Below are 18874 nucleotides of genomic sequence, written 5' to 3'. Positions count from 1 at the left end.
TTTATACTTTTAAATCCCTGTGTAAGTGTGTATACAGAGTTAGCTGTCAGTCACTTATAGCATTCTCTGTGTGTGTATACAGACTTAAGACTTACACAGGGAATGCTATCAATCACTGATAACACCTCCCTGTGTACAACTATCAGTGACTGACAGCTATCTCTGAATACACACTTACACAGAGAATGCTATCAATCACTGATAACGCCTTCCCTTTGCAGAATTGGAGTAGTAGTTCAACCAACGGTATCTAGACACGTTTTCAGGGCAATGACACAGTGCAATCCTTTCTCAATAGCAATATATGGATGGCAGCAATGATGGGGGTTATGGTACTCCTCTCTGTCTTTCTAAAGTCTTTCTGCAGAACCTTAGGCTGGCTATGAGGTTCTTGTAAACATTCTGAAATTCCCATGCTGAAGCGTAAAGACTTAAGATACGACTGGCCAGATCTCCTCAAAGTGTGGAAGGGTTTGCTAAGTCTTTTACCAGCCTTACCCCCCACAATGCCTGGGCCCCTCCTATAGACTATATTTACCCGTTCTCCGGAACCTACGTCCCTCCGAGTCCCTGCATGGCCATCGCTCCATCTTCCTGTCGCTCAGATCAAAACATCCGGCGATGGGGGGAGCAGCCAATAGCAAGCTGCGAAGGTGACCAACCTTCCTAGCATTGCACATTTTCTCTGGTCCTCATCAGGTTCTCTGGAGCACTTTGGATAAAGCTGCAATTGTCTCACAGATAATGGTCCTCTATGACTAAGGAGCACAGCTAGACTAGAACTCCCTTTACTCACTAGGGCAGACCCAGGTTTAGTCTCTTTTGGTTGCTAGATGGGTCAAGCTTTCAAATGCCACCTACTAAAATCTGAAGTCAAGTACCTGGGACATGTCAGCTCTGAAGGCATGATAACTGATCCAAAGAAGACTGATGTGGTCAAGAATTGGCCTACTTCCACTACAGTGAAAGAAGTGAGAAGTTTCTTAAGTTTGGTGGGTTAATACCGACGCCTCGTCCTGCACTTTTCCCAGAATGCCGAAACAGTGCAAGAGCTTCTGAAGTGACATCTCAAGAAGTACCTGAAGACTCGAATATTCCTAGAGTGGAATGAAGACTAAGAATTTGCCTTTCAGCTTTTGAAGCAGAAGTTGATTAAACCTAACCTTCTATTCTACCCGGACTACAATCAACCCTGCCTCTACATTGACACTAATTAGAAGGGTCTTGGAGCTATGATGTCTCAGATGCAGGATGGAAAAAAAAGGGTGATCGCCTTTAGTAACATAGAAACATAGTTTATAAGGCCGAAAAAAAGACATCTGTCCATCCAGTTCGGACTGCTATCCCGCAAGTCGTCTTTTTTCTAAAGTGAATAACCCTAATTTTGGTAATCTTTCAGGGTACTGTAGTCCCTCCATTCCAGTTATTACCTTAGTTGCCCTCCTCTGAACCCTCTCCAGCTCTGCTATGTCTGCCTTGTTCACAGGAGCCCAGAACTGTACACAGTACTCCATGTGTGGTCTGACTAATGATGTGTAAAGTGGCAGGACTATGTTCTCATCACGGGCATCTATGCCCCTTTTGATGCAACCCATTATCTTATTGGCCTTGGCAGCAGCTGCCTAACACTAGTTTCTACAACTTAGTTTGCTGTTCATTAAAAATCCTAGGTCCTTTTCCATGTCAGTGTTACCCAGTGTTTTACCATTTAGTATGTACGGGTGACTTGCATTATTCCTTCCCATGTTCATAACCTTACATTTGTCAGTGTTAAACCTCAACTGCCACTTCTCTGCCCAAGTCTCCAATCTATCCAGAGCCATCTGTAGCAGTATACTGTCCTCTTCCATGTCAATTACTTTACACAGTTTAGTGTAATCTGCAAAAATTTATATTTCACTGTGCAAGCCTTCTACAAGATCATTAATAAATATATTGAAATTTGGCCTTATTTCTTCTCTCAACTAATAAATATATTGAAGAGAATAGGGCCCAATACTGACCCCTGAGGTACCCCACTAGTGACAATGACCCAATCTGAGTGTGTATCGTTAATAACCACCCTCTGTTTTCTATCACTGAGCCAGTTACTTACCCACATACAGACATTTTCTCCCAGTCCGAGCATTCTCATTTTATATACTAACCTTTTATGTGGTACAGTGTCAAATGCTTTGGAGAAGTCCAGATATACGACATCTATTGATTCGCCGCTGTCAAGTCTAGAACTTACCTCCTCATGGAAACTGATTAAATTAGTTTGACATGACCGATCCCTCATGAAGCCATGCTGATATGACGTACTCCAAGATAGCATCTCTTAGAAAACCTTCAAACAGTTTACCCACAACAGATGTTAAACTTACCGGCCTATAGTTTCCGGGCTCTGTTTTTGGACCTTTTTGAATATTGGCACCACATTTTCTATGCGCCAATACTGTGGAACACTCCCTGTCAGTATAGTCCTTAAATATCAGAAATATGGGTCTGGCTATGACATTACTTAAGTATCTTAGGATATTGGGGTGTATGCCATCTGGTCCTGGCGATTTTTTTATTTTAATCTTTTTAAGACACCGCTGTACTTCTTCCTGGGTCAGACAGGGCACTTTTAATGGGGAATTTACTTTTACATTCTGCATTTCATCTGACAGTTTATTTTCCTTAGTGAATACAGTGGAGAAAAAAATATTTAATAGCTTTGCTTTCTCCTAATCGCTCTCTGCAACTTCCCCCTCATTACTCTGTAGAGGACCGACACCTTCATATTTATACTTTTTACCATTTATATAATTGAAGAACATTTTAGGGTTAGTTTTGCTCTCTTTGGCAATTAATCTCTCAGTCTCTAGTTTGTCTGCTTTTATGTGTTCTTTACATGTTCTATTTTTTTCCTTATAGTTTTTCAGTGCTTCCTCGCTACCCTCCTGTTTTAGTGATTTAAACACTTTCTTTTTGTCATTTATTGCTTTCTTTACAGTTCTATTTATCCCCATTGTTTTTTTTTTTCTTGTTCCTTAACCTTTTATTCCCATAAGGTTTTAGGATGCTTTTAAAAATATCCCATTTTGTGGCTGTATTTTTATTTTTGAGGACTTTGTCCCAGTTAGTTAGGCCTATGGCCTCTCTTTGGTGGCTAAATTTAGCTTTTTTGAAGTTTGGTATTTTTGTACCTCCCTAAAGAAACACTCTTTTGAATGACAATTGGAAAGTTATTACTTTATGGCCACTATTTCCCAGGTGTCCCCCCAACCTGCACATCTGTTGTTCTGTCAGTTCTATTGGTTAATACTAAGTCTAGTATGGATGTTCCTCTAGTCGGGTCCTGAACCAGTTGGAAAAGGTAATTGTCTTTGGTTATTGCTAAGAACCTGTTTCCTTTATGGAGATATACAAGTTTCAGTTTCCCAGTCTATATCTGGGTAGTTGAAGTCCCCCATAATACCAACCTTATTATGATCTGCCACCTCGTCTATCTCGTTTAGTAGTAGATTTTCTATGGACTCTGGTATATTAGGTGGTTTATAATAAACTCATCTTAGTATTTTATTATTGTTTTTGCCTCCATGTATTTCTACCCACAGTGACTCCACATGTCCCTGCCCCTCACTTATATCTTCTCGGACTGTGGGCTTTAGACAGGACTTTACATAGAGACAGACCCCTCCCCCTCTCCGGTTTTGGCGATCCTTTCTAAACAGACTGTAACCCTGTACAAGGGAACCTGTCATCAACTTTATGCTGATCTCACCGAGGACAGCATAAAATAGTGACAGAAATGCTGATTTCAGCAGTATGTCACTCATGGGCTAAAAGTAAGTGGTTGCTGAGAACCAGCATCATAATCATTGCAGCCCAGGCCTTGAAAAGAGTCAAATCTACCTGAGAAGAGTCCTGGTTATTCATAATCTCCTGCTCTCCTGCCCATCTGCTGATGATTGGCAGTTCTCTCCTAGAGAGAAAGGGAGAAAACTAGGTAGAAGACTGTCAGCCATCAGCAGGTGGGCAGGAGAGCAGGAATTCATGAATAACCAGGACTCTTCTCAGGTGGCCGGGACTCTTTTCCTGGCCCAGTCTGCAAAGATTGTGATGTTGGTTTTTGACAACCATTTAATTTTAACTTTTAAATGACAGACCGCTGAAATCAACTCACCTGTCTGTACTTTATGCTGCCGTTAGTATGGGAGGCATAAAGTTCCCTTTAACTGCCCAGTCATAGCTATCATCCAGCCATGTCTCAGTTATTCCCACTATGTCATAGTCCTCCTGACACATCACTAATTCCAGTTCACCAGTTTTATTAGTCAGGCTTCTGGATCTTCCCATCCTGTAATGCAATTACCTTCCCCCCCCAGTCCCTAGTTTAAATACTCCTCCAACCTTCCAGCCATCTTCTCCCCCAACACAGCTGCCCCTTCCCCATTGAGGTGTAACCCATCCCTACAATAGAGCCTGTAGCTGACAGAGAAGTCGGCCCAGTTCTCCAGGAACTCAAACCCCTCCTTCCTACACCAGTTCTTGACCCACTTGTTAACCTCCCTAATCTTCCGCTGCCTTTCTTGTGTGGCTCGTGGTACAGGCAGTATTTCGGAAAACACTACCTTTTGAGGTCCTTGCCCTAAGCTTTTGACCTAAATCCCTAAAATCATTTTTAAGGACACTCCCCCTACCTCTAACTTTGTCATTGGTTCCGATATGGACCATGACTGCTGGATTTTCTCCAGCCCCTCCCAGTAATCTGTCAACTCGATCCGCGATGTGTCGAACTCGAGCGTCAGGAAGACAACACACAGTTCGACAATCCCGGTCTTTGTGACCGATCACCCTACCTGTGCCCCTAATAACGGAGTCTCCCACTACCAGCACCTGTCTGACCTGCCCTGCTCTCCTGGTCCCCTGCTTACCGGAGCTGACATTCCCGACTGGCAGAGGACGTGTCCGTCTGCAGCAGTGCTCTCCCTGAACTGACATCCCCCTCATCTGCCAACCGTGCAAACTTGTTGGGGTGTGTCAGATCAGGGCTAGCCTCCCTGGCACTCTTCCATCTACCCCGCTTTCTAACTGTTATCTAGCTAGTTACCTCGCTTTCCTGAGTCTTCTCGCTACCACCTTCCCCCACATCTACCCCATAGAGTGCTTGCTCAGTGAGCAGCAAACTCTTTTCCAAATTGTCAACGCTTCTTAGTGTTGAAACTCGCCTGGTTAGATACACAATGTGCTATTCCAAATTGGCAATTTGCTCAAATTTGGAGTTAAGATATGCACCCCCCTTAAATGGCTATTCCAGAACTGCATACATTAGACAAGATTCGCACTGGACTGCGCTGTCAATAATGGAACACATACTAAATGGGGATTATGCAAGAAAAGAGAAAAATACTATATGGTGCAGTGATAAGAATGTAACTGACTGTAGTCCCCTCCTAAAGTTCCTGAATCTAAAGTCACGTAATCTAAAGTCACACACTTAATACAAACACACACTTGAAATCAAACACGCGGACACTCACAAACTTGCATTGTTTGTCTGCTTGTATAAGTGCAGCTCTCAAACCAGTCTGCTTTTTTTTCTCTGGATTTAAACTAAACTCCAAGAGAAGCCAAACTAAAGTTCCTTCAAGCTCTAATTCCTGTACTAGTGTGGGCCATCATCGATAAATTCAAAGACTATCTTCCTGCAACACCATTCGTGGTCTACACAAACAATCCCTTGGCGCATCTGAGCACAGCCTGGCTCAAAGGTCCTGGAACACAGGTGGGCCTTTCGCCTTGCTAACTACAACTCAGGTCAAATACAGAACGTGCAAATCCCAAGACAACGCAGAGGCCCTATCCTGCTTACCTTCTGGAGAAGATCCTGCTCAAGATTATGACAACTGGATAGAACTAGCGATGTCGGCTTTCTACAGCAGAACGCCATCACTACCAAATACAGCAACAGTCTCTGTGAAAAAAATCAACCACACCCTCATCAAGATGCTGTGAGTTGTACCACCCCCCAAGAGGGCTGACTGGTCAACCTTGCTGCCAGAATTGGTGTACCTGTATAAGAAAACCATTCACTGCTCCACGAGATACACAGCATACTATCTCATGTTTACCCGTCAAGGTAACCTGTCCGCTGACCTCACCTTGCATGTGTGAGTTCCAAATGCCGGAAATACCTTGCTACAGATCGAATAGGTAAGTGAACATCTGAAACACTTAGCAGACGTCCAAGAGATTATCCATATTTAAATGGCAGGAGCAGGCGAGAAGCAGCAGCGAGATCCTGACTAGTCTGTTAAGGCTGAACACTTTAAAATTGGTGACCACGTGTGGCTAAAAGACAATCACTGTACCAAAAAGCTGGACAATAAGTGGAAAAGAGAGTCATCCCACATCCTGGCACTTTATAAGTATGAAATTATCAAGGTAAGCTGGACACCACAAATAGTGCACCATAATCGACTAAATTGACAAGTCACCATCAACATTAGAGAAGCAGCTGCTTGATTCTGATTTTCTACATTTATTACTTGGTCCTTTGATAAATTTATTCTTTTCAATCAGGGGTGTTTAGATCCAACACTGGCCTGAAGAGACAGAATCAGCCCCCTCATGGAAAAACATTTACTCAGAAAGTCTAACAGAGCTAAAGGGAAAATGTTGGCCCGGTACCCTCATTGGACCTGACTGGAAACCTATCAGAACAAATGGAATGGGTGAGAGACTATTTCTTTGTGTGTAGTCGGTGGTAGTTCGCCAAGCTGCCCAGAGCCTCCACTTTGGACTCTCCCAGAGACTCCACTGCATGTTCCCTTTTCAACCTGATAGGAGCAACCAAAAGGTCTATGCCCGGAGCTGGACTTTCTCCAAGCCCTCAGTAATAACCTACCCCCATGTCACTATGTTACCAACTGCTTTGCCCCTCTTTGTCTTTAGCCTGGCCAGACAACTTCCTATCACTTTTCATTTAATAATTTTATATGTTCTAGTGTTTTGGTATGCCCTCTCCTCTTACTTGTTCTTGAGTAAGTAGACACCTAGGACAGGTCTCTTTAAAAAGAGGGGGTATGCAGTGACCCACCGGGCACTGCTTAGAATTAGAGCTGCACTACTGTCCCTCATTACCAAACTTGATGTGTGTTATATTTCCTTATATTTGATTGTAGACTGATATTGTGTTTTTTCAATTATATATGTACCTCCTGTAGTTCCCTGGGTGTGACCTTCTTCCTGAGTCAGTGTAGAGAAATAGTTCTGGAACTGTGAAGGCCAACCAGCAGGGACCTGGAGTTTCAGACAGAAATGGAGACCTAGAAGGAGCTCCAGCCACTCATCAAAACTTAGATTGCAGAAAGGCAACTATCTTGAAGGTTAAACAGCCAAGTCGTCCATATATACAGATGACTGTCTGTAAAGGTAACATTCGTATAAGGTTTTGGACTGTACAGCATTTTGACTAGATCAATGGACCTAAGGCCCATAGCCACATAAGAGAGAGAGAGACAGATTGTGAGAGTCTGCTAGAGAACTGCATCCCACAGAGGATATTGTAGCATTGAACTTTGGGAGAGAGCATTGCTCCTTGAGAGGGTGTTGTAACACCGGTCTGGATCAGTTTATAGTACTGTATAGTACATTTTTAAAGTTTTTAGACTCTCTTTCACTTTTTTCATACTTTTTGTTGCGGCTTTGTGCTAAAATCCCTCATTAATCTGCACTCAATACCCCATAATGAGAAAGTTAAAACAGAATTTTAGAAATGTTTGCACATTTTGCAAGGAAAAACAAAAATTTTGCATGAACATAAATATTCTGATCCTTTGCTATAACACTTGAAATTTAGCTCTGGGGGCCTCCCATTTCTCTTGATCATCTTTGAGATGTTTCTACACCTTGACTGGAGTCCACCTGCGGTAATTTCAGTTGATTTTCTGCATAAGATCTCACAGCTGACAATAAATATTGGAGCAAAAACCAAGCCATGAAGAGGAAAGTACTGCCTGTAGAGCTCAAAGACAGGATTGTGTAGTGGCACAGATCTGGAGAAGGGCACAAATACACCTTTGCTACACAGTGGCCTCCATATTTCTTAAATGGAAGAAGTTTGTAACAACCAGGACTCTTCCTAGAGTAATCAGAGAAGAAGGTCCTTGGTAAGAGAGGTGACAAAGAACCCAATGGTCACTTTTGTATGCAGATGGAAAAAACTTCCAGAAGGTTATCCATCACTGCAGCCTCAACCAATCTGGGCTTTATGGCAGTGGCCAGAAAGAAGCCTCTCCTCACTAAAAGACACATGAATGTCCACCTGGATTTTGCACCTAAAGGACTCTCAGACTTTGAGAAACAAGATTCTCTGGTCTGATGAAATCAGCATTTAACTTTTTGGCCTCAATTTTAAACTTCACTTCTAGAGAAAAACAGGACCTGCTCATCACCTGCTCCATACAATCCCTACAGTGAAGCATGGTGATAGCAGCATAATGCTGTGGGGGTGTCATTCAGCGGCTGGGACAGGAAAAAGTGAATGTCCTTGAGTGGCCCAGCCAGAGCCCTGACTTGACCCCAATCGGAGATCTCTGGTGAGACCTGAACATAGCTGTCCATTGACGGTCCCAATTCAACCTGGAAGAGCTTGAGAGGATCTGCAGAGAAGAATGACAAAAGATCCCCAAATCCTAATTTTTTAACATTTTATCTCATTTGGTATAAGTTAAGAAAAGAAATTACTTTTCCTGAATTTCTTGAAGATCTGATGTCACGTCTATTTACTGTATTTTTCGCCCTATAAGACGCACCTGCCCATAAGACGCACCTAGGTTTTTGAGGAGTAAAATAAGAAGAAGAAAAAATTTAACCAAAAGCTTTTGGTGGGTTTTGAACTAATGGTGGTCTGTGGATGACACTATTATGGGGAATCTGTGGATGACACTGTTATGGGGGCATCTGTGGATGACACTGTTATGTGGGATCTGTGGATGGCACTGTTATGGGGGGATCTGTGGATGACACTGTTATGGGGGGATCTGTGGATGACACTGTTATGGGGGGGATCTGTGGATGACACTGTTATGGAGGGGATCTGTGGATGACACTGTTATGTGGGATCTGTGGATGGCACTGTTATGGGGGGGATCTGTGGGTGACACTGTTATGGGGGGGATCTGTGGGTGACACTGTTATGGGGGGATCTGTGGGTGACACTGTTATGTGGGATCTGTGGATGACACTGTTATGTGGGATCTGTGGATGACACTGTTATGGAGGGGATCTGTGGGTGACACTGTTATGGGGGAATCTGTGGGTGACACTGTTATGGGGGGATCTGTGGATGACACTGTTATGGAGGGGATCTGTGGATGACACTGTTATGGGGGGATCTGTGGATGACACTGTTATGGAGGGGATCTGTGGGTGACACTGTTATGGGGGAATCTGTGGGTGACACTGTTATGGGGGGATCTGTGGATGACACTGTTATGGAGGGGATCTGTGGATGACACTGTTATGGGGGGATCTGTGGATGACACTGTTATGGAGGGGATCTGTGGATGACACTGTTATGTGGGATCTGTGGATGGCACTGTTATGGGGGGGGATCTGTGGATGACACTGTTATGGGGGGGATCTGTGGATGACACTGTTATGGAGGGGATCTGTGGATGACACTGTTATGGAGGGGATCTGTGGATGACACTGTTATGGAGGGGGGATCTGTGGATGGCACTATTAAGGGGGGGTGGCACTGTTATGGGAAGGGGGATCTGTGGATGGCACTATTATGGGGAGGGGGATCTGTGGATGGAATTGTTATGGGGAGAGGGGTGGCACTGTTATGGGGAGGGGGATCTGTGGATGATACTGTTATAGGGGGGATCTATGGATGACCATGCTATGGGGGGGATCTGTGGATGACACTATATATCATCTTATTCTATATGTGTCATCCACAGATCCCCCCCATAACAGTGTCCCGCAATACACCGGGCCCCGTCGCTCACACCAGTATTCATATCTAAACAGTAATCCTCAACCTCGAGTAACTTTAACTTTAAAGCAGCGCTATCTTGTTTACTACCTTACAATTAAGCTCCGGTAAGAGGCAGAGAGGGCGGCGGCGTAACGTCACTTACTCACATCATGCGCCTGCTCCATTCATAAAGTGGAGGAGCAGGTGCATGACGTGAGTGACGTTACGCCGCTGCCCACTCTGCCTGTTAACGGAGTGTGATTGTAAGGTAGTAAACAGGATAGCGCTACTTTAAAGTTAAAGTTACTCGAGGTTAAGGATTACTGTTTAAATATGTATACTGCTGTGAGCGGCGGGGCCCGGTGTAAGAGTACAGTGACTGCACCGGGCCCCGCCGCGAGTTCCCGGCCTCCAGCCCTATCCTCCGTCCCCGCTGATACATCGCTGCGCTGTGCAGCATCGCAGCCGGCTATGTATCAGTGTTAGCGATGTAAAAATGGCAGTATTCGCCCCATAAGACGCACTGCCATTTACCCCCCACTTTTTTTGGGGGGGGAGTGTGTCTTATGGGGCGAAAAATACGGTACTTATTTCCTGTAGATCCTCTCCTGCAGACTTTTTATGTACAGTACTTAGGTAATAATTACCTTCCTGTCCAATATCTAATCACTAATGAGGTCTCTAATCACTACCAAACCTGCCAGCTACAGATACACTGTACGTAATGCGAGACTTATGACAGTGACTCATGTGAATGCAGTATGATACGTTCTCATGGGATCTGTCTGTCTTGTAGTTGAACTCTGTGTTGTGCCATTCCTCTGTTATTCCTCCTGGAAATGTATAATGAAACAAATGGGTGCTGCCATACCATCTGTCAATGTGGAGTCTCTCAATACAGTCTGACACAGTGTACTATCAATACTAACCCTATTGAGAAAAGGTATGGTAACACTAAGTTATCAATTACATTTCCAAGAGGATACAGAGGAACAACACAGTCCATATTTCTACTTGTTCCCGAATTGTTATTTCATAAATAATGTTTTACTATAACAGACATGACAAGAGAGCCAGTGGGCCCTATTTAACCCCTTAAAGGAGTTGTCTGGGGTACAGATGATGATTTATCCTCAAGATAAGTCATCAATATCAGATCAGTGGGGGTCCCACACCTCACGCTCCCACCGATCAGCTGTTTCGTGAGCCCGCTCATGCGGGCAGTGACTACTTATGGACAGGCTTATATAAGCCTTGCCCATTTTTAGCCCTGGACAGCCCAAATTTGTAGGGACTGTCTCTGAAAATTAGGGACAGTCCCTGCAAATTCAGAACTGTTGGCAAGTAACCCATTGTTTCCCCCATGATTATACCACATGATAGAGGGAAGCCTCAGCCCACTTAGGTGCCCCAGTCACTATTATATATTTAATAGCATAGAATGGTGGAATCAGAAGAGTGATGGGATCATTTGTGGTGGGCAACATCCCCACTTGTACTAGTATTGCTGGGACTGCATCATCATAGTAAAATAGTTGTTCCAGCTTAGGTCACACAACCTCAGTGGGTCTTAAAAAGCTGTTGGTGACATCTTGTATGGATGAAATTCTTTGAAAATGATCTGAACTGCAGTACCCCACCTCGGCCACTACACAGAGGGTGGAGCCGTCTGATTCCAGATGTGTCCACTGGAGCTGATAGGTGAGGTTGCTGAGAATCGGACCTCCACCGATCCGATCTGACATTGGTAACCACTCTGGAGGATAGATCATCTATATCTAAAAGGTGGAGCACTCCTCTAAATCGGTTGTCCTAAGATATAAAGCTATGCCCAAACCACAGAATAGGGAATACGTTTGGTGGGGGTCTGGCCACTGGGACCCCCACACTTTGCAACAACATTGGTGCAAAATCCCCTGAAAGAATGGAGTGGTGGTTGAGCAACACTCTGCCACTATATTCATTTTCTATGGGACTGTTGGAGATTTTTGCACAGTACTTGGCTATCTCCAGCAGTCTAGTGAATAAATGGAGTGGCAGAGCGAATGCTTGACTACCTCTCCACTCACTGAGCAGATTATGAAACAACCCCTACAGTATCTTTAAAGAAGAAAACAGTGCTGAGTACTCAATGTAACCACTGCTGTTAGGCTCTGGTTTTCTTGTGTCAGTGGAGCCATTATTTGGTCACAGGGTCACCCAGGCTCCAAAACAAAACAAAAAAAACATAGTCACTGCCTTCTCCTCCTCCTTCCTCCCTCTGTGGCTCCTTCTGATGCTGTAGAAACACTTGGGATGAGAGACTGGTTGGTGTTTTTTTCTGCTAGATCAGAGAACCTTACAATAAACAACTTGCAAATAATTAACATTTGCACCTGGTTTATGAAAGAAGGTACATCTGCAATAAAGGTCCATGTGGGTGTTACCCATTGGGGGCGGAATGGAGGCACAGACCTGGAAGCTCACGGAATGGCTTCCGTTTGTTTCCGTGGACTTCCGGGTCCCTGCCTATGTTTCGCCGTATCTTGCGGATCACGGCGAAACGCAGAGTTCACATGGCCGGCAGTTTGCAGTCCTCAACATGGGCACAGCGGCAGCACGGTCGTGTGATTGGACCCTAAGGCTAACTTCCCCCTTGCAGCAAAGCTATCCGGCAGAGGACAGCCTGCTAGTGTTTTCTGGATGTGGCATAGCCAGATAGTGCCGCATGCTGATCGGACTAGGCCAAAAACGAACGATTACTCGAATTAATCGAGTAACTCAAAACCCAAAAAGTCCTTGATGCTAATTTTTTGCATTGAGAATTCGTTGGTACCATGTGACCACAGAGCGAGTAAAGCGCTTGCTATTACTCACCGCTCCGTGGTCTCCTGCCGGCCCGCACCGCACCGTATCTTGACGTACACATATCGTCAGTACACACACGTAAGTGCGCACTATGACCTAACGTTGTGTGACGTCAGGAGGACAGTGGCACGCGCGAAGAAGAGGATAGAAGAGCTATGGAGTGCCGGCAGTGCCCCCTACAGGAAAAATAAGTATTTGATTTCACTGGTGCTACGGCTGGGCACTGATGGCTAGGAGGGGGAGTGGGCAAACTGATGGCTTGGAATAATTCATAGCAGTGGGGGGAGCTGGCGGCACTGGGGGGAGCTGGTGTCAATGGAGGAGAAACTGATGGTATTGGAGGGGGAACTGATGGCACTGGGGGTAATAATGGCATGGAGGGAACTGATGGCACTGGGAGGGGGGACTGATGGCACTGGGGGGAGCTGATGGCACTGGAGGAGAAGCTGATGGCACTGGAGGAGAAGCTGATGGCATTGGAGGAGGAACTGATGGCACTAGGAGGGGGGACTGATGGCACTGGGGGGGAGCTGATGGCACTGGAGGAGAAACTGATGGCATTGGAGGGGGAACTGATGGCACTAGGAGGGGGGACTGATGGCACTGGGGGGGAGCTGATGGCACTGGAGGAGAAACTGATGGCATTGGAGGGGAACTGATGGCACTGGGAGGGGGGACTCATGGCACTGGAGGGGGAACTGATGACACTGGGAGGGGGGACTGATGGCACGGGAGGGGGGACTGATGGCACTGGAGGGGGAACTGATGACACTGGGAGGGGGGACTGATGGCACGGGAGGGGGGACTGATGGCACTGGAGGGGGAACTGATGGTACTAGAAGGGGGGAACTGATGGACCTGGGAGGTGGGAGCTGATGGCACTGGGGGACTTCATGGCACTGCGGGTAGCTGGTGGCATGGAGGGGGGCTGATGAGTCTATATAGAAAATGTTCTTTTAATTAGTTTTTTCTTATTAGAGTACTCGATGAATCGTTGGATTAATCGGTAGAATACTTGATTAGTAAAATATCGATAGCTGCAGCCCTAGATCGGACACCATTGACTATATGGGATCCGGCCGCTCCCCAGCGTAAATGCAGGGATTCAGCCAAACAAAAACGTTGGGTGATTTCTGCCCAGCTGAGTCCCAGCATTTATGCCGCAGAAATCCCATTATAGTCAGTGGGGTCCGACAGGTACTTGGCACTATCTGGCTACGCCGGATCCAGAGGACACTGCCAGGCAGCAAGTGTGAACCTGGACCAACCTCTACTGCTGCCAGGAGCCGCAGTGGATCCAAAAGTAGCGCTTTCTATGGCACCTATGGCGGATATGGACACGTCTGGGGGTGGAGAGGCAGTGGGGTAGTAGCACTGACACCACAGTGGTTTCAGCCCCTCACAAGCTCTGCCATCCACTATGTGTACCTACATGCGGCCATATTGCACAGGTGAGGTAAGTACACAGCCTCAGCAGTGACAGTTGATTCCGGGGATGATCCTTCCTGTGCAGTTCCTGAGGCTCCAGCTCTCCTGACACTCGGGCAGATCCAGGGCTGGCAGGGCAGGGCCGTGTCTGCTGCGGCTGCCGGTCACGTGACGCCCTCAGGTAGAGCAGCCTGACAGCGCACCGCGCCTGCTACCTGACAGTCACACAGACACCGCAAGCATGGCTGAGCAAGGAGTCCCCCCGGTGCCCAGCCCCGCCGCCATGTCCTACCCTGCCGCCTCCGTGGGCTTACCCACCGGACCCGAGGTGCTGAGGACGTACTCCGGAGCCTTCATCTGTCTGGAGCTGGTAAGTAAATCCCGGCAGTAACGTCCGGGGTCGGCAGGGGGAGTAGTGTCTGTGCGGTGGGTCACAACAGGTGTGCACTGAGGGTCCTGGGTCACAGCAGGTGGGCACTGAGGGTCCTGGGTCACAGCAGGTGTGCACTGAGGGTCCTGGGTCACAACAGGTGGGCACTGAGGGTCCTGGGTCACAGCAGGTGGGCACTGAGGGTCCTGGGTCACAGCAGGTGGGCACTGAGGGTCCTGGGTCACAGCAGGTGGGCACTGAGGGTCCTGGGTCACAGCAGGTGGGCACTGAGGGTCCGGGGTCACAGCAGGTGTGCACTGAGGGTCCCGGGTCACAACAGGTGGGCACTGAGGGCCCGGGGTCACAGCAGGTGGGCACTGAGGGTCCTGGGTCACAGCAGGTGGGCACTGAGGATCCCGGGTCACAGCAGGTGTGCACTGGGGGTCCTGGGTCACAGCAGGTGTGCACTGGGGTCCTGGGTCACAGCAGGTGTGCACTGAGGGTCCTGGGTCACAGCAGGTGGGCACTGAGGGTCCTGGGTCACAGCAGGTGGGCACTGAGGGTCCTGGGTCACAGCAGGTGGGCACTGAGGGTCCCGGGTCACAGCAGGTGGGCACTGAGGGTCCCGGGTCACAGCAGGTGGGCACTGAGGGTCCCGGGTCACAGCAGGTGTGCACTGAGGGTCCCGGGTCACAACAGGTGGGCACTGGGGGTCCTGGGTCACAGCAGGTGGGCACTGGGGGTCCTGGGTCACAGCAGGTGGGCACTGGGGGTCCTGGGTCACAGCAGGTGTGCACTGGGGGTCCTGGGTCACAGCAGGTGGGCACTGCGGGTCCTGGGTCACAGCAGGTGTGCACTGAGGGCCCGGGGTCACAGCAGGGGTGCACTGAGGGTCCCGGGTGATACTGGTCGTGGGCCCCTCACCAACCACCATAGATGCCACCCTAATGCACATCTCCTGGATGTCACCTGTGCTCCTCTTGACCCTGGGCCCAGGTACATGGCCGGGTGTAATAGTGATGTGTGCAAGATGGGGAACACTGTGACATCTGTCTGTTATCAGCTCTATCTTTCTTTTTCTTACTCATATCCATCACCCTAACATCTACCTACCACGTTCTTTTTTTCTATCTACTTCTTTCTTTCTTTCCTTGTTTCTTTCTTTCTTCTTTTTCTCATATCTATCTATCTCATTATCTATCTTTCTTCTCCCTCATATGCAGTATTTCTTTGACATTAGTATGTATTATTTCGGCACTATGTGGTGCTTTAGGGAGTGTGAGGTCAGTAGAAGACACGGCCCCAGTCAGTCTGGATCCAGCCCTCTACGTTTCCAGTCTCCCAGTCTCCACCTTCGCCCATAGGCTCTCATGTTTAAAGAAACACATACTAGATATATTTTAGTTTTGCTCACACCTCTCAGTCATAAACCACGTCTGCTGCACTACTCCATACGGCCAAATATAGTATACCGCCCAGAGGCTAGCAGGACACTTTATTTGGCCTCCCTCGAGTGGAGATGTGTGACGTCCATGGAGAGCCCTGTCCTCCTTACTTTACAACTCGCTGTCAATCAGAGATCAATGGTTTCCCATTTTCCTGTCCTGTAGAACATAATTCTTCTGGGAAGAGTCTTGGAAAGTAACAAAGGAATTATTTGACAGGAGGTATAAGAGAGGACGGAGGCGCGCGCTGCTTGTCTTGGCAGGGTTTATCTGAATGTGGTGTAAATTGATCTTTGCATTCAGTCCCTCGCTGTATTGTGTCACGGGTTCAGATCCTTCTCCGAGATCTTGATCGTTCTATAAACAGCTTAGGAGAAAGTTCAATGTCTCAGTCCTGACAGCAGCCTCCCCAGATAGTGTCAGGCTGGAGCGGCACAATTCTGTGTAGTTCCCTGTATGGCGGTCCAATGACAGACCCGTCCGCTGCCATATGCTGGCACGCCATCGGTGGAACCCAGAGGCACCACATGGGCCCACAGCAATCAGTGGGCTGTGTATTATGTATGTACACCACAGATTGATATATAAATGCAGGGTCAGACTGGGGTTCCTTGGGCCCTCCAGAGGAAATTATTTTTGGGGCCCAACTCCCAAAGAAATAGACCCTAGTGACAAGCGATAGCTCCAAATAGGATTTTTCTCCCAGACCTGTGAGGCCCACCATGGCTTCAGAGAGTGGGCCCACTGCAGGTTCCTCTGGTGGCCGGTCCGACCCAGTAAGAATGTAATAAGCTGCTCCAAAGTTGCCTCAATATATAGCTTCTAGATGGCTTCACAAGGAGGTCCCGTAAAGTGTGACCTGGAGGGGCTGTGCTACGAAAAAAAGCGTGGAGCAATCCGAACCCGATTCGTTTGTAAACTTGATTAACATATAACTTATATGTCAGTTCGGTGATTCTCCTCAACACTTCAAAGGGTCCATGGAACCTAGGAGTGAACATGAAACTGGGAACCCTTAAGTAGATGTTTTTAGAGGAGAGCCATACCTTATCTTATAGCATAAAATGAATGGGCTCCGCGGAGGTCTTTGCGAACTTGCGGCAAATATCATGACACTTCGTTGATGAGGCAGGAAGCTCGAATTTTGACACTGTAATTTTTGCGAATAAACAAAGTGTCGAGACAAAGCAAGTCTCGCGATATTTGCCCCAAGTTCGCAAAGTCCTCCTCGGAGCCCATACGTTTTACAGCAGGAAGGAGGCTGTATTGCTAGCAACCTTTTTAAACGAGTCAGGTTCGGATACAGCAATCCAAACCGGTTTGACACTAACGAAAAACTTTAACGTTTTTCAAACCAGGATCGCTCACCTGAATACTTTTGTAATTGAATGTGATAAAAAATTTAGTATAGCCACCTGCAGTTTTTTTCCCTATTTCTCCGTCCATCTCAGTAACATCACTGAGGTGGTCGCACATGCTCAGTTCCATCCTTCAATTTTCAGCAGCTGTATCTACTGTTAGAATCTGTGACAGTTACAGGGGGAGAGCTTCAGCTAAAAGGACCTTCCCCCCTTGTACTTTATTTGGTTTGCAGAAAGCTGTTGCATTGTATGTTTTTTGTCGTTTAGTGTTTCCAGCCATAGCAACGTGCACCTGCGCATTGGGATGTGCTGACCAACCCCTTTTTTGTTCCCCCCTAGCGAGAGAACTGCAGCAGACAGGCATGCCCCCTAGAAAGGGCACGTCCCCATGAGATGCTAGTTTGAAATTAATCTAGCAAAGCAATTGGAGCAATGAATGTGGAGATCTCTGGATCCATGTGAGGTACAGGGCTGGTTCTAGCTTTGTTAGGCTACTTTCACACTAGCGTTCGATCGGATCCGTTCTGAACGGATCCGATCATAATAATGCAGACGGAGGCTCCGTTCAGAACGGATCCGTCTGCATTATATTGGCATATAAAAGCTAAGTGTGAAAATAGCCTCGGACGGATCCGTCCAGACTTTCAATGTAAAGTCAATGGGGGACGGATCCGCTTGAAGATTGAGCCATATTGTGGCATCTTCAAACGGATCCGTCCCCATTGACTTACATTGTAAGTCTGGACGGATCCGCACGCCTCCGCACAGCATTCAGCTGTCCGCCTGTCCGTGCGGAGGCGAGCGGAGCGGAGGCTGAACGCCGCCAGACTGATGCAGTCTGAGCGGATCCGCATCCATTCAGACTGCATCAGGGCTGGACGGAAGCGTTCGGGTCCGCTCGTGAGCCCCTTCAAACGGAGCTCACGAGCGGACAGCCGAACGCTAGTGTGAAAGTAGCCTTAGACAGAGATTGTCATGGACTGTATGATGTATTATTTTCTTTATTAATCATGGGATAACCCCTTTAAAGTCTTCCTGTTATAACTTGTATGTTAATAGGAGCAAGTGACATAATCTTCTCCTTCCCACAACCTTAAATCCCCCCCCCCCCCCCCTTTCCCGCTTGTAGGCTCATTGTAAATGTTCAAAAACGTGAGCAGCAACTGGAAGCCATGTGGAGGGAGAGGAGGGAGAGGTAGCTGCAGTCTCTCTACTTCAGCGCTTCAACCTAGCGGGGAGCGATGGAAGTGTCACTGTGTAACATGTCAGATTTGCCACGGAGGACTCTTTGAAAGTTGAGTGTCATCTCGTAGGGGAAATGCTCCTCGTATGCGTGCCAGATATAATCTGAGCGGAGAGTTATTTTCCTTTTACGCATAGAAAAAATGTTTGTAGCTGTCATCAGAGGCTCTGAATACCGAGTCGCCACCGAAATAGTTTTGTTTTCTTTTTACAATTCTTTCGG

At 47.1% G+C, this 18874-nt stretch overlaps 1 protein-coding gene across 1 annotated transcript in view; it reads left to right on the top strand.

Moving 5' to 3' along the window:
• The first annotated feature begins 14324 nt into the window (after nt 1-14324).
• Nucleotides 14325-18874, top strand: part of MAL2 (mal, T cell differentiation protein 2) — a 55799-nt gene continuing 51249 nt past the window's right edge. Inside the window, exon 1 of the mRNA XM_044294166.1 lies at nt 14325-14603. Within this exon, the coding sequence (XP_044150101.1) occupies nt 14475-14603 (129 nt within the window). The 5' untranslated portion in view covers nt 14325-14474. The remainder of the gene's footprint in view (nt 14604-18874) is intronic.

The sequence above is a fragment of the Bufo gargarizans genome, chromosome 5 (genome assembly GCF_014858855.1).
Source record: "Bufo gargarizans isolate SCDJY-AF-19 chromosome 5, ASM1485885v1, whole genome shotgun sequence".
Lineage (NCBI taxonomy): Eukaryota > Metazoa > Chordata > Amphibia > Anura > Bufonidae > Bufo > Bufo gargarizans.
The sequence above is the reverse complement of the archived record's forward strand: the minus strand, read 5'-3'. Positions and strand labels throughout refer to the sequence as shown.